The sequence below is a fragment of the Magnolia sinica genome, chromosome 10 (assembly GCF_029962835.1).
Source record: "Magnolia sinica isolate HGM2019 chromosome 10, MsV1, whole genome shotgun sequence".
NCBI lineage: Eukaryota > Viridiplantae > Streptophyta > Magnoliopsida > Magnoliales > Magnoliaceae > Magnolia > Magnolia sinica.
The window spans coordinates 11426337-11442565 of record NC_080582.1 but is presented as its reverse complement, the minus strand read 5'-3'; the positions used below and the strand labels follow the sequence as shown (position 1 = coordinate 11442565).

Here is a 16229-nt window from a genome sequence, read left to right as displayed (position 1 = left end):
AGCATTCAGGGGTGATGAAATCCCACTAAGGGCCTGAGTGTGTGGGGGTGTGTGCGTGTGTAAAAAATAAAAAATATAAGAGTGTAAAAGGTTTTGTTGGCTTATGCATGCGTGTAGGCCTGTGACCACACCACGGGAAATGGTGAGGATAGTGACTTCCATAGTTGAAACCTTGCTAGGGCTCACAATAATATTTATTTGTCATCCAACCTCTTTTGGAAAGACATGGATGAAGGGAAAGCACAAATAACACCTGGATCCAAAACTTCCGTGGCCTGATAAATTTTCAAAGTTAGAATTTCAATTCACACTTGTTTCACGTGGTGAGGTCCACTTGGGATTTGGATATACTTCATTGTGGGCTCAAGTCTTCAAATTATCTGTTAAAATGGATGGACGGAGTGGATAAAATATGTAAATCATGGTGGACCCCACATAGTTTACTCAGTACCCAATCCGCTTCCTATATCTTGGGGATCCTTACCGTGTTGATCTGAAGTGGATTACAATGGATGAGTGACCATAAAAAACTTTCACGGATTAGAAGATTATAACCCTTGAATCAGAGTCCTAAAAATGACGTGGAGATTGTAGCCGTTTGATCTAGGGTCATATTCAGTGATCCAAAATGTTTATCTAATAATAAATTAAAAAAAAATCCTGAATTTCAAATCAATGGCCCATGAAGAAATTGTAAAGGTGACAGTACATATCAATGGAAAAGGTTAAACAAAATACTTAAGTATTCTAATTGGAGAGTTATATTTTTAGGTCTTTTGCCACAAAATTTCAAGGAACCTACACATTTTTATCAAATAATGCCCCGACGATTGGAAGTTACAGGAAGGTGCTTTTGGGATGTAATTAAAAGTAATTAGAGTCGAGACTTGTGGGGCTCATGTGGTATGTGTATATCATCCAACCCCTCAAACATATGCACCCTACCATAGTGATAACACTAACAAAACATCGGGACAATCAGATCATTAAATGAGCTATAATTGAATTGAAATATTTTAAATGGTGTATATTATTTTTTTTTATGGATTTTCCCACTTTATGATTGGATCTGCCATATCTTTTCTTGGCCCAATAATAATGTTGGTGTGCATCTGTTAGACAGCCTGGATGTGAGACACATACCACATAAGCCTCACAATTCTCACTTTATTATAAAGAAAAAATAAAAAATGACAGTAATGTAATTTTTCCTTGTAAAAGGCACTGACTGAAAATATCATTTCATCGAGTCACCATTTGATAAGATCCGAAACTGGAAGGAATTTTTGTAAAAATCCCTTATTTTATCCTCCATCTGCGGTGGGGCCATTTTATAAACGGTTTGGATCCCCAAACATGGCTCAGATCCAACAGCTGTAATCCTAATGTATCCAATTGCAATTCCTCAAGTCGTATTATAAAACATGTGAAACTGGGGTCAATGGGATTAGCTGTCCAAACGTATTTCATTGAAATATTCAACATCTACTTACTTCGATGCCTATATATATATTTCATAGCTAACAAGGAATAAACAAGAAGTGAAAGATAATACAACCGAAGAGTCCTCAATAGAACGTACAAAAAATGTATGTGACACGACCTCTTTCACTCTACTTAAAATCTACTGAAGCTGCCGATACGCCGCAACCAGAAGGTCCGAATTCGGGTTATTTGGTGGTCGCTGACGAAGAATATGAGGCGGAGGCGACGTGTTTCTGGGGGTTGTGTAAAGATAATTAATAAGATCCAAAACCTACCTTTCCCTCAGAATAAGATCCTGAGGGTCCGCTGCACAAAGAACTATGGCGATGGCAGGACAGTGTACAGTGATAAGGCCTACTTCATCCCAGTTCTTGATCAGCCATTGTCTTCCAATCGATACTATGTTATACCGGCAGGTTGGAAGTACAAGGGGTAATTCAGTTGTTTTTAGTTTCATTTTGTGTAGATTTTTGCAACAGATTAAGATCTCCTAATGACTGGAATCAGAAATAAATTAGAAAGGATTACAAAAGATAAAGAAAAATATTTCGAACTTGGTTTGTGTATTTGTGTCGGTGACCACCAATACGCGATAGATACATATTTTAATGTTGATATGCCTGGTGTGAATTTTTGAAAGGTAAAAGATATTAAGAAATGTTATTGTATTGTGTGTGTGTGTGTGTGTGTGTGTGTGTGTGTGTGTGTGTGTGTGTGTGTGTGTATTTTCAACTAAAAAAATCCTTAAAAAGTATTGATAAATAAGGTTAATATTTTTTTAGGACTAAGTAAATAACCAAATTTGTATTTTTTTGGTGAGATTTTTGTTTGATACATGATAAGTATTGATTTATCATATGGTGACAACCAATACATGATATACGATGTGTATTTGCCGATATTTAAAACCATGGTCCTAATTGAAGTAGGAGTAATCCCTCCTTCAGCCAGCATCTCTCTCTTCTTTTGCTTAGGGAAGATAATTCCTGGGATCAAAATTGTTTGTGTTTTGCATTTTCTTTTCTTTTTGGAATATTTACTTTTATTAGAGTTCTGAAAAATCATCAAAAGATACTCATGTGGACGTGAAGGATGTATTTGGATTGTAAAACGTTTTGCTTTAGCTACTTATACCTCAAATAGTTGATATAGTATAGTTGATCTTCCTCGCCCCATCCAGGGATTAATATTCTTCTTAGATTGGGTGGGATTGGGTATAGTTACAAATAGATCCACACCCCGGCCCCTTAGGTTTCTTGTTAGGGCTGTACACGAGCCAAGCTAGCTCGAAAAGCTCACTCGGCTTGGCTCGATTTAGCTCGACTTGACTTGACTCGAATGATGAATCAAGGTGAGCCAAGCTTTATATGACCCCGCTCGTTTTGAAAATAAGCCAAGTTCAAACATAGTAGGGTTTGACTCGAACTCGACTTGACTCGAAGCTCGAGCTCGAGCTCAGCTCGACTCGAATATATTATTATTATTATAATAATAATATATTAATGTATATTATATTACATTTAAAAATTAAAAAAAATTAAAACATAAATCCTATCATATCCGTCCATCTCTCTTATACCATTTCCTTTCCTTACCTAACCCGCCACACTCGAGCTCCTCTCTCTCTCTCTCTCTCTCTCTCTCTCTCTCTCTCTCCCCCCACTTGGTCACTCGCCTGAGTTTGACTCAATGTCTACCCGGCTTGTCTTAGCCGTATGGCTTACACTAACCCATGCTCCCCTCTCTCTCTCTCTCTCTCTCTCTCTCTCTCTCTCTCCCTCTCAGTATCAACAATAAAGTACCATTTATGGTTTTATCTAATATTATATATATGTGTGTGTGTGTGTGTGTGTGTGTGTGTGTGTGTGTGTGTGTGTGTGTGTTAAATATTTGACTTGGGGGTTAGGTCGGTTGGGTCAGGTTGCTGGGTTAAGTCAGGTGCGGGTTACGAGTTGGGTCAGGTTGAGAACAAGCTCGATTCGACTCGAGGTAAGCTCGCATCGACTTGATCCATTAGCTTGCCTCGAGCTTGACTCGAAAGTTTTGGCAAACAAGCCAAGCTTCAATAGTAAGCTCGAGGCCAAGCTCGAGCTCGAACTCGAGAAGAGCAAGGACAAGCCAAGCCAAGCCTGGCCCACCTCAACTCGACTCGGCTCGATGCACAGCCCTATTTCTTGTAGGGTGTAGTGTTCTTTCTTAGGTGGCCTGAGGCAACTTTTTCGATGATCGGGTTGCCTGTTATTCCTTTTGTTTTTTGTGAATGAATAGGATTAGACTTTTTTAATTTTTTTTTTTAAATTTTTTTAAAATTTTTTATTTAAGTAGTTGATCCAGGTTTCTACTTATTCACCGCATAAGTATGTTTTTGGTAAATAGTATATTTATTCAGCATATAAGTATGTTTCTCAAAACTACATGCTTTTCTGAGTTTTTCCACGATATTTGGGAAGTATACATGATATATAATAAAGTCAAGTTGTACCCAATTGAGAATCTTGTCATCCTCTTTGTTTTTGCGTACTAATGACTAGATCGAGCTTTTCCCAGTCTTGGTGAAAACTGGTTGAGTTGAGTTAAGAGTTTCTCAATTTTTAAACAAAAGGTACTAAATATAAGACAAGAATCCCATTTTGAGGCCTAGCTTTTCAAAAGAGTGGAAATTCTAAATCACAGATTATTTTTCTCATCTTTTAAAACAGCCATGAGCCAAAATGCAGCCTGGTACTGTGATGCAGTGATTGGTCTAGTGGCTCCATGAGGTCCATTGGTACCTGACCAATCCTCACATGACAAGTAGGGTTTTCTAAGTTCCCGGCACAGCTTACCCCTTGATTTTGTATTTCTTCCTATGATCTTTATAAGATAATAAAATTGTTGAACGATATTAGTATATATGGCCCATCAAATGAGTGGGCTAGATTGATTCAAGTACTATTGTGTGCTTGTGATAGACCTATGTATAGCGTTGAGTAAAAATGCCTGCATTCAATGGACGGAGGCATATTGTTGAACCATGTAAATTTATATGCCTCTTTGTGTACTATTTTTCTTTTTTGCTTCGACTTTTGGACTTTGGTTTGGCTATTTTCTTTTGTAGTCTTGTGGTGGTCGAATTGATTGTGTGTAGGTGTGTTTCCTCAATTCATTTACTAGATCCCTATGTTGCCACTTGCACTGCCAATAAACTATTTAACTGCGTTTGGGCACAAATAATTTTAGGGCGTGTTTGGATTCTCTCATAATTTTCCACTTCCCCTATTGGATCTCCAATTCATGAATAAGATGACTTGTTGGCTCATATGCAAACTAGGTTTAGTAGAACATAAGATTTTTTGGGTGTGATTTATGTGTTAGGTTGTGTGTACCTTTCATCATTGGAGAGGCTTTTATTTATAGCTAATAGGTATAGTGGCATAGATAGCAATCTTCCTACTTAGTAGGTGCATATTATAGAAGGAATCGTATCCCGAGCGTGTCGTGATTATCTTCTGAGATCTTCAACTGAGATCTTGGGAAGATCTGTGTTGCGGTTATTGTCCGAGATCTTTGGCTGAGATCTCGGATAGATCTCTTCAATAAAATTTATGCAGTTGGAATCAGAGGAAACATGTAGTAGGAGTAAGGTCAAACATTTTCATGGTTCCACAAATGCATCAACTGCCACACTTTGTGAATGAGATGATTTTAGAATCACCCGATACACGAATTTGTATGTGTTCAAACTAGACCTCACAATTTCTAACGGTATGTTTTGATGGGCTTTTCGGGAATGCATGCACATGTTCAAAGGAGGAGGACATGGACACGTTGTTTTTGAAAGTGCGTCAAGGATGTGAAGCCAAGAGCTCTAGACCACAGGGATATGTATCAGCAGGTAGAGATCATTTGCCGACGTAGTGGTCGTTTCGTTGCCAAATCCTCGCGCCAGATGGGTTCCCTCCATTGTTCTTGAGAAGAAAAGGTTGGGAAGTATACACAAAAACTCCACACGACTTCCAACTAGGCGAGGCTCACGGCGTTGATCTCTCTCTTCGCGTCCGTCTACCAATATTTGGCTTCCCAATCTCTAGCAAGCATTCAACAAGCGTTGTAGTAGGAAAGTGGTACATCCCTTTCATGTTCATTAAGGAAGAAGGTACTAGCTCAAAAGATCAAATGAAAAATTCCATGTTTTATGAGATCTATCTGGAACAGATGTGGGATGAGATCCACATGTGTGAGAAACCACGGCACTGAACAGAATGCTGTGGTAGTGAAAACAACTGTGCGAAGGGAGACCACGACAGTCTCTGGTAAGGAAGCCGCCACACGTGTGGCTGATGGGTTGAAGTGGGTAAGTGGTCCACCTAATAGCACGGGTGTGGGATTGAGTATGGCAGTCGTAGATAAAATGAAATGGGAAGCTTGCAGAGGGGGTTGGATTGAGGGGAAAGAGAAAGATGTGAGGGTGGGGAGGATGGAGGAGTTTGAAGGAGTGAATGGATGGAGGAAGTTTGGTTGTTATATGTTGGTGGAGAGGTTTGTTTTGAGAAGGATGGATGGGAGTTTGGTTCTAACTTATGATTTTAATCAAACTCATCTGATTCAATCTAAGTGGGAGTAGTTTGGTTTCTGTATGTTTTATATTTACTTTAGATCTCTTAATTCCATGAGCGTGTGCTAGTGTATTAATGACATTTATATTGATGGTTGTAAGTGATGGATAGGATTGTCTAATTGGTTTGGTTTTTCAATGGATGGCCCACTCTATGGCCTAATCTGATCCGTTGTCCAATATCATCGTGGAATCTGATTCGATGACCATTGCTAATTCGGCTGAAAATCCTTTCTGCCACAGCTCTTGGAACATCTGGTACAAGCTGGGAGAAATTCAGATCTTTCGGCGTTCCCTTAATCTTCATTTCAGCCACATTTACCGAGAAGGCAACTTGGTTGCAGATGCCTTGGCCAGGATGGCTAGTGAAGGTTGCCCGAATAGCTTGTATGATTCGGGCGTCGCCCTTCCAAGACTAGTGCGTGGGTCCCTAGTCTTGGATAAAGCTGGTATAGGAAACATAAGGCTCATGTAGATGGGGTTCATTTTGTTTCTTCGTTTTGCCTTTTCCTTTTCGGGCTGTTCTTGTACAAATTGAGTTATATGATAGGAGGGTCCTCTCCTTTTTGTATGGACCCTCCTAAATGGCTGTATATTTTCCTGTGAAATGAAATCTTCGAGGATTCTTTTTTTTTTTTTTTTTTAATAAAAAAAATCATTTGAGAACCTGATTTGGTAAAAGGATTTCAATGTAGCCTTCTATTTTCAATGGTTGCATTCAATTTCCAATGCATCCCTTCTTGGATGATGATAAGGTAGAGCTGGAAGGAAATATGGTAGAGCCATCTCCCTCCAACAGCACACGTGGCATTATGATGTATTATCATGGCCCTCCATAAAGTTGTTCTTATCATGGTTGGCTTATTTTAAAAAAAATCACTCACATTAGACGAACACATCTGTCGCTTTTCTTCCATTCCTTCGCTACCTGTCATGTTTTTATTCTCCACCATGAATTCAAAAGAGGCTGGTCTATGACTAGGATCATTTATCTATGCGTTTTTAAACACTATACATTGTTAATTAGAAAACTCGATGGACAGTCCCAAATGGTATGTGACCCTGCAGCCACTTGTGTAGTGGAATGGTAGCTCTACAATACTATAGTAGTACTCTACCATATTATCTTGCCGATGAGTTAGAGCAGCTTAAATCAAAGGGGTTAGCCTAAGGTTTGCCGGACACAAAATATCACCCTTTACAAAACATTACTTTTTAATGATTTTTGACAACTTTTTATTTTTGTAAGATGTAAATGCCCCTACAACTCGATCGGCATTGAGCCTAATTATGTAGTGAAGATGATTTGCTGGCATCTACATCGTATATCACGTGGGCCATTGAAATTTTCATGTGGTCCTCATATGGAGCCATCCAAATTGTTCATATAGTCTTATAGAGCTTGATGGTGAAAATATTCAAATTTTAATTGAATTCAGGCCCTTCCTATCCATATTATTTCTTGTGGTGTGATTCACTTATAAGTCAAATTTGACCCATTTTAATTATGGTAGATATTGTTATTAGATGTCTTCAATTTGTCTGAAATATGGGTCTGTTGATGTCATCGACAGACCACTCGATCCCGTCAAGCGTTTCTCGATCCCATTGAGAAAATTCAGATTTTTTCTCTATGCTCGTTGGATAGTTTTTGGGGTATTTTTTGATCCAATTAAAGGTGGCTTTGATCCCATTGACGGACCTCGATGGTTGCCAATCCTATCAAAAACCCTATTGACCGAATTGTACCATTTTACAGAAGTGCATATATATATATATATATATATATATATAATTCGATTGTAACATTATATTGGTGGGTGTAATTAGGATTAGGGTAGGATAAGTCGTTCCTAAGGTGTTCAAAATCAAGGCTAGGGTTTTCCAAATAAATTTTGAGGGGTTTTCGAATTGGTAACTCCATTCATCTCTTGTAATTCACATTTCATAGTAGATTTATTGTTGTTTTGTGCTATGATTTTTTTTCCGCAAGAGTTTTTTTTTTTTTTTTTTGTTTTGTTAAATATAAATTCATGTGTTTTCTATGGTGCTCGTTTGTGTTTGATTTTCTCTTATTTGATTCGAATTCGGAGTTTGCTTTCGTGATTCCTCAGCAAGCACACCAAAGAAGAGGAGGTAGCTCGATTTTGGTTGAAAAAGCTTTGGGACACACTGGAAACTTTGAAGACAATATTTTTTGACTTTCACTTTTAAAAGTAAAAAATAGTTCTTCTTAGGTTAGTCATTGCCTGTGAGGCGTACTAGACTTCTTTCTTTATTCAATTGTGGGGTCTACCAATAGATATGTCTCCAATTCATGCCGTTCATTTATTTTGGCTTTTAAACTTAGGACATAAGTTAATGAATGCCAAATTTAACTTACAGGTGAACCACATTACAAAAATAATATGCATTTAACATCTGCCATGAAGGGTATATTGAGAGTCAGGGAGGGTCTGAATCAGACTGAAATTTAAGTATTCCTACTATCATCATCTGTGAGACCTTCTAAACAATTTGATGGCTGAATATGTAGACAACATGAAGGTTTCAACGGCCCATGTGATATATGACATGGCCCCCAATAAATTATCTCCCCCACAATAACAGTACATGGCGCAGGCTCAATGCCAATTTACATGCATACATTTGTGAGGAAAAAAAAAAAGAAAAAAAAGAAAAGGAAAAGGAAAAGCAAAAGACATCAAAAGTATTATTATTATTATTTTTTAAAGTTAATTTTTTTGAAAAGGGGTGCTGTTGACAGAGCTGAGATAAACTTAGGAAAGAAGAAGCCCTAATTGAATGAAGAGGAATCGGAAGGACCCTATGGCTTATGCATGCATATGCTTATGCGTCAGTTTATACGGTAGGGCCCATATTTTAGGGAACCTGACCGTTGATGTGAAGTAGACTACAATGGATGAGTGACTTATTAAAAAAAAATCCACCGATTAGAAGATTCCAAACCTTGGATCAGCATCCTAAAAATGAACAGCTTTAAAAAAAAGTAACGATCAAAATGATAAAATAATCCAATATTAAAGTTCCCCGTGACGGAGTGATTGATCACAGAACCATAGGTCCTATTTGTGAAAATGACCTTATAATTCCTCTCAAATGAATCCTGACCAGCAACAAATAGGTTTAGGCTTCAATGATACGTGTCAGAGATCTGGACCGTTCATCAAGTGGGTCCCACCGTTGTATTTTCCCTAGCCTAAAATCAGGTCCATCTTCTTATCAGCTGGGCTGCACTTATACCAAATAATCAGACGGTTAAAAAGATTGGCCTGCGGTCCACATTCGATGCACATTCGATAACCAACCAGCTATATCATTGGACCATGAGTCACGTATGATGGGCTCAGCTTCGGACGCGGATTTCCTTCGAAAGCCTTTCGCAGGAAGTTCCTGCAAAAGGCTGATAGGTGGGACCCACTGCCAGGTTTGTGAGAAATTTACCCCGTTCATCTGTTTTGCGAGCTCATTTTAGAGATTTGGCCAAAAATGAGGTGGATCCAAAATTCAAGTGGGCCACACGAGAGGAAAACGTGGGGATTCAGTGAGAACCGTTGAAACATTTTGTGGTCATAAAAGCATTATGTCAGGCTAAATTTTTTGTATTTTCACTTCATCCCAGTGCTTATGACCTTATAAACGGTTTGGATGGCATATAAACATCAAGGTGGAGCCCAGGAAGGTTTCAATGGTAAGTATTTCTTTTCCCAATTTTCCCTCTCGTGTGGCCTACTTGAGTTTTGGATCCACCTCGTTTTTTTTTTCTTAACCTAAAATGAGCTCGCCAAATTGATGAACGGGGTAGATTTCCCACAAACATGGCGGTGGGCCCCACCCAGCATCCTTCGCATTTCATATACTAGTGCATCATGCTGCGATTGTAGCCGTCCAACTTAGGCTCATATTCAGTAATCCAAACTGCTTATGTGGCTAAATACAACGATATCAACTGGCTGAAAAGATCTTGAAGATTACAAGATAAGAAAAAGAAAAGAAAAGCTCAAATTAGTGGCCTGTAAAGAACTTATCAAGGTGACGGTCCACATCAATGGAAAAGGTTAAACAATAAAAGTGCTAAAGCATTCCAATTAGAGAGTTCTATAATATTTATCCTCCAACTATGGTGGGGCCCATCTTCTGAATGGTTTGGATCACAAAACACGATCCCAGATCCAACGGCTATAATACAAATGTATCCTACTGGAATTCCGGGGATGTACTATTCTCGCAAAACTCTATTATAAAGCAAGACAGAATTCTATCAATGGGATTGGTTGTCCAATGAAATATTGAACATCTTCTTACTTTCATGCCTTTATATCTCTTAGCAAACAAGGAAGAAAGAAGTGAAAGATAACAAAGCTGAAGAGTCCTCAGTAGAAATTCGTACAAAAAAATGTATGTGACATGGCCTCTCTCCCTCTACTTAAAATTTACTGAAGCTGCCCTTATCCCGCCACCGGAAGGTCCGAATTCCGGTCATTTGGTAGTCGCCGATGAAGAATCTGAGGCGGAGGCGATGTGTTGCTGGGGGCTGTGTAAAGATAATAAGATCCAAAACCTACCTTTCCCTCAGAACAAGATCCTAAGGGTCCGCTACACCCAGCAACATGGTGAGAGCCTGACGGTGCACAGCGATAAGGCCTACAACCGGCAACATGGTGAGAGCCTGACGGTGCACAGCGATAAGGCCTACACCCAGCAACATGGTGAGAGCCCGACGGTGCACAGCGATAAGGTCTACTTCATCCCAGTTCTCAATCAGCCGTTGTCTTCCAATCGATACTATGTTATACGGGCATCTGGGAAATACAAAGGGTAATTCAATTATTTTTAGTTTCATCTTGTGTTCATTTGTATAGATTTTGCATTAGACTAAGAGCTCCTAATGACCACAACCACTAAAAAAAAAGGGATTAGAAAAGACTGAGAAAGTTATTTCTACCATGCATGGTTCAAATACTGTGTAGTATATTTGTATTGGTGACTATAGGATATGTATTTTATTGTCGATATTATGAAATGTATATTCTATCTATATATTTGTTTTTTTTTTTTTTCAATTAAAAAATGTTTAAATGTATTGATAAATAAGATTAATATTTGTTTAAGGACAAAGTAAATAACCGAATATGTATTTTTTTTTCTTGAGAATTTTGTTTGATACACAATAAGTATCGATTTGTCGTATGGTGACAACAGATAGACGATGTGGATTGGCTGATATTTAAAACCACAATCCTAATCGCAGTAGGAGTGTTCGCTCTTTCAGCTAGCAATTTTTTCTCTATTCCCTTGGGGAAGATAATTCCTAAGAGCAAAATTGTTTGTGCTTTTCATTTTTCTTAATTTTTGGAATTTCTTTTGTTAGAGTTCCGAAAAATCTTCAAAAGATACACATGTCGATATTAGGGTGTGTTTAATTGGATCGTAAATTATTTTGCTTTAGCAACTATGTCTCATGTAGTTGATTTAGGTTTCTACTTATTCAATGCATAAGTTTTTTGGTAATTAAATAATATACTTACCAGACAAGAACTTGGATAAGTTTCTCAAAACTCAGTTCAAACATTATGAGTTTTTCCTAAATATTTAAGAAGTACACATTATATATAATAATGTCCAGTTGTGCCCAATTGAGAATCTTGTCAAGTTCTTTCTTTTAGCTAAGTAATAACTAGATTAAGCTTTTCTCATAGTCTTGGTGAAATCTGGTTGAGTTGAGTTTTTCCCAATTTTTTGAAACAACAGTTTTAATAAAATAGAAAAGAGTTCCATTTCAGGGCTTTGCTTTTCAAAAGAGTGGAGATCCCAAATCCCAAATCCCAAATTAATTTTCCATCTTTTTAAAACAGTCATGAGCCAAAATGCAGCCAAGTCACAATTTAGACCTTGATTTTGTATTTGTTTCTGTGATCTTTATAACATGAAACAAAGTGTTGGACCATATTAGTAGGGCCCACCAACCAAATGAGTGGGCTAGATTGATTCATGTACTAGTTCATGCTTGTGGTAGACCCCACCTATATATATATATATATATATAAGTTGTAGAAAAACACCAAGAATACAATGGATGCACACAATGAATATAGGTATATTGTCGCTCTTGCTTTTTTTACTTTGGCTTTTGGATTTTGGTTTGGCTCTTTTTCTTTTGTGGTTTTGCATTGCTTGAATTGATTATGTGCAATTGCTTTTCTGCAATAGCATGAACGGATTGCATCTTGCACATATGTGCCATGTTACAACTTCCACTACCAATAAACTATTTAACTACGTCTATGAAAATCTTTTCAGGGTGTGTTTAGATTCTCACATAATTCTCCATTTCCCCTATTGGATCCCCAATTCACTAAGAATATGACTCGTTGGCTCATGTTTTCATGGTTGGACAGACACATCGACTGCCCACTTTGTGAATGAGATGATTTTAGAAACACCCAGTTCACAAATTTGTTTGTGCTAAAGCAAGACCTCACCATTTCTAACCGTGTGTATGTTTTGATGGGCTTTTCAGGAAGGCATGCATATGTTCAAAGGACGACATCGTCACATATTGTTTTTGCATGTGCATCAATGATGTGAAGCCAAAAGCTCTAGATCACAGAGATATGTATCATCAGGTAGAGATCATTCGCCGACATAGTGGTCGCTTCATCGCCAAATCTGTCGCATCAGACGGGCTCCCTCCATTGTTCTTGAGAAGAAAAGGCTGGGAGATATACACAAAAACTCCCCGCGACTTCCAACTAGGTGAAGCTCGTGGTGTCGATCTCTCTCTTCGCGCTCGTCTGCCAACATTCGACTTCCCAATCTCTAACAAACATTCGACGAGCATTGTAGTAGGAAAGTGGTACATCCCTTTCATGTTCATTAAGGAAGTTGGTACTAGATCAAAATATCAAATGAAAAAGTCCATGTTTTATGAAATGTATCTGGAACAGATGTGGGATGAGATCCATATGTGTGAGAACCATGGCACCGAACAGAATGCTGTGGTAGTTAACGCAACTGTGCGAAGGGAGACAGCAACAGTCACCGGTCAGGAAGCCATCACACGTGTGGTTGATGGGATGATGTGGTTAAGTGGTCCACCTAGTGTGGGATTGAGTATTGCAGTTGTAAATAGAATGAAATGGGAAGCTTGTAGAGGAGGTTGGGTTGATGGGAAAGAGAGAGATTTGAAGGTGGAGAGGGTGGAAGAGTTTGGAGGAGTGAATGGATGGAGGAAGTTTGGTTGTTATATGTTAGTGGAGAGGTTTGTTTTGAGAAGGATGGATGGGAGTTTGGTTCTAACTTATGATTTTAATCACACTCATCTGATTCAATCCAAATGGGAGTAGTTTGGTTAATATATGTTTCATATTTACTTTAGGACTCTCAATTCCATAAGTTTATATATACTAGTGTGTTAATGATGTAAAATTTATATGGAGGGTGGTAAGTGATGTATATATAGGATTGTCTAATTGGTTTGGTTTTTCAATTTTGGATCATCTATGTGTGGCCCAGTTTTTATCTAATCTGATCCATTGTTTCAATGATGGTTAGTTTGCATGGGAGTTGTAGTAAATCGTTTGAGAACCTGAATTGGTAAAAATATTTCATTGTAGCCTTTTATTTTCTCATTCTTTTCTTAAGTGTATACCTGGGATGGTGGGCCTTAATGCTAGGTCCAACTCCAACTTGATTGTAAATCAAACAAAAAACTGAAAGCCAAAAGCTCAACTAGGACTGTCAATGGGATAGGTTGGCCTGTCAGGGTTTGAGGCTTGGCCCACCTAAGGCCAGGCATGACATGGAGTATCAGGCCTGAGAGCTAGGCTTGGGCTTAAAATTTGGACCCATTTCTTAACAGTCTGGGTTGGGGCTGTGTACAACAGCCCGTAGGCCCGTTGTCAAGGTCCAGTTTGTGAATGTCCTTTGGAAGTGCGTAGGATGCATGTAGGATGCATTCCCTGTCAGTATCCTTGTTTCAATTTCAATAGTCAAATCCTCCTCGTGTTCTCGGAAGATTGTAAAGTAGAGATGGAAGAAGGAAATATGGTAGGGCTATCCGTCTATATAGCACAGGTGGCATTATTGCGTATTGATCACGGCCCTTCATATAATTGTCCCTACCATGGTTGGATTATATTTTAAAAATCAGACCCATCGGACGGACACACCTATCACTTTTTATTTCTTTCACTAGGTTGGTGATTGAGGCCGTTCGATCTAGGGTCATATTCAGTTATCCAATATGGCTGACTAAATACAATGATTGAGGTGGCTGAAAGGATGTTCAGATATATATATATATATATATATATATATATATATATATATATATATATATATATATATATATATATATATATATATATATATAGGAAAGGTTGAACAATAAAAATGTTAAAGCATTCTCATTAAAAAATTCTATAATTTTATGTAATTTTAATAGTAGGATTGATGGATGGTCCATACATAAATAATTGAGATTCAAAATATAAATCTTCAATGCATACTGTGTGAAAAGATAGTCCCCATGTTGCAATGTCACCCAGAGGAGATATTAATCTTTCGTACCTAATACTTTTAGAAAAACCTCTCAATGGGAATAAAGTTTTTTATCTGTGTCGATAAGGGACCGGGATATGTATTTATAGGAAAGATGGTTGGATAAGCTTATCCATTATACTCCATCTTAATAACCATGTATACGGATTACAGTTCAAACATCCCTTCTAAACTTATATGTAACGATCACAACTACAATAAGGCCCGCTGAACCACTAAATCTAAATAATTTAACGGTCATATCAAAATTAATGATCACTATGACCCACCTAATACAAGTTTTATATTCTCTCACTTGAGTTACATTGATCTATGAAAGAAAACAAAATATTTTATTTTATTTTATGAAAAAATATTTTATAAAAAGTATTTTAGGATGTTACGAGGTAGGCCCCCACACAATGTACGGTTCACAATGAACACAAGGTCAAAGTGGGTCCAACATTAACACAATGGATGCATAAGTAACTTATATAAAGTAATACTGTATGTAATAATGCTAATAAGCAGATACCAAGATTAAACTATTGGATGCATAAGTAGCTTAGGTAAAGTAATATAACTATCCAAACACCCCCACCCTCCTGGTGAATGTGACGTTGGAATCAATTTCCATTGTAGGACGCATCCTGTCAGCATCCATGTTTCAATTTCAATGGTAAATTCCAACGTTCAGTATCTGTTTTTCAATTTGAATAGTCAATTTGGAAGCATATTGTGTGCCGAGACGGAGTAAACTTTGTAGCTCGACTGGTGATGTATGTATCTTATCCACGCCGTCCATGTGTTTTTAGAGCTCATAATCAAATCTGAGGTAGACCACACCACAAGAAACAGTGGGAATAATGACGATCCATTGAAACATTTCTAACGCCTAAAGTGATGTTAATTTGTCATCCAACCTGTTTATAATGTCACACAGATTTGGATGGATGTCAAACACAAATATCAGCATCATACAAAACTTCAAAGTGTAGGAGTTTAATCCATGTTGTTTCGTGTGTCATAGACCACTTGAGCTTTGGATATGCTTCATTTTTGGGTTCATGCCTTAAAAGTAGCTTTTAAAACGGATGGATGGTGGTATAAGACACATACATCAAGGTGGGCCCCATAGAGTTTTTGATGTAGAGCGGGCCACGGACAGTTTCATTGCCCAAATGGACCAAGAAAAGCCAGATCAGAGACGAAGCTGATCCAGACTGTCAGAACTTCAAACAGACATATCTCTTAAACCGGAATGAGCCATCGGGTATACCATATATGATTTTGGGGTAGGATGAGCTAGTTTAGCCACCCAACCCCCGTATGCCAGGTTGCTTATGCCAAATTTGCAAAATACCATTAGATCAACCGTCGAATTCCTATTTTAATTTCATTTTTACTATTTATAGTAAGTTTTAGTTTGAGTATAATTCTTCATCCGTTGGGCTTTAGGAGTTACGCCCAACATGAAAAGTGCTTAGAATAGTTTGGGGAACATCATGGTGCGGCCAAATAGGACACTTATTATTTTTGGCCAAAAACCATGCACACTAGTAGACATCACGACCATCTATAAGTAGTT

At 38.0% G+C, this 16229-nt stretch overlaps 2 protein-coding genes across 2 annotated transcripts; both read left to right on the top strand.

Moving 5' to 3' along the window:
- Positions 1–1696: 1696 nt before the first annotated feature.
- Positions 1697–6105, top strand: LOC131217342 (uncharacterized). The gene is made up of 3 exons (XM_058212255.1): positions 1697–1917; positions 5556–5699; positions 5758–6105. The coding sequence occupies exons 1-3, from the start codon at positions 1697–1699 to the stop codon at positions 6086–6088; spliced, it is 696 nt and encodes a 231-aa protein (XP_058068238.1). The 3' UTR covers positions 6089–6105.
- Positions 6106–10369: 4264 nt separating this feature from the next.
- On the top strand, positions 10370–13605 carry LOC131257977 (uncharacterized). The gene is made up of 2 exons (XM_058258974.1): positions 10370–10918; positions 12621–13605. Exons 1-2 carry the CDS (start codon positions 10497–10499, stop codon positions 13444–13446), a joined length of 1248 nt encoding a protein of 415 aa, XP_058114957.1. The 5' UTR covers positions 10370–10496; the 3' UTR covers positions 13447–13605.
- The last annotated feature ends 2624 nt before the right edge of the window (positions 13606–16229 follow it).

Coding starts and splice junctions, on each gene's coding strand:
- LOC131217342 (XM_058212255.1), top strand. CDS start 1,697: ATGAGGCGGAGGCGACGTGTTTCTGGGGGTTGTGTAAAGATAATTAAT. Junction 1,918..5,555: donor GCAGGTTGGAAGTACAAGGG/GTAATTCAGTTG, acceptor CCCAATCTCTAG/CAAGCATTCAACAAGCGTTG. Junction 5,700..5,757: donor ATGTGGGATGAGATCCACAT/GTGTGAGAAACC, acceptor AACTGTGCGAAG/GGAGACCACGACAGTCTCTG.
- LOC131257977 (XM_058258974.1), top strand. CDS start 10,497: ATGTATGTGACATGGCCTCTCTCCCTCTACTTAAAATTTACTGAAGCT. Junction 10,919..12,620: donor GCATCTGGGAAATACAAAGG/GTAATTCAATTA, acceptor TGGGCTTTTCAG/GAAGGCATGCATATGTTCAA.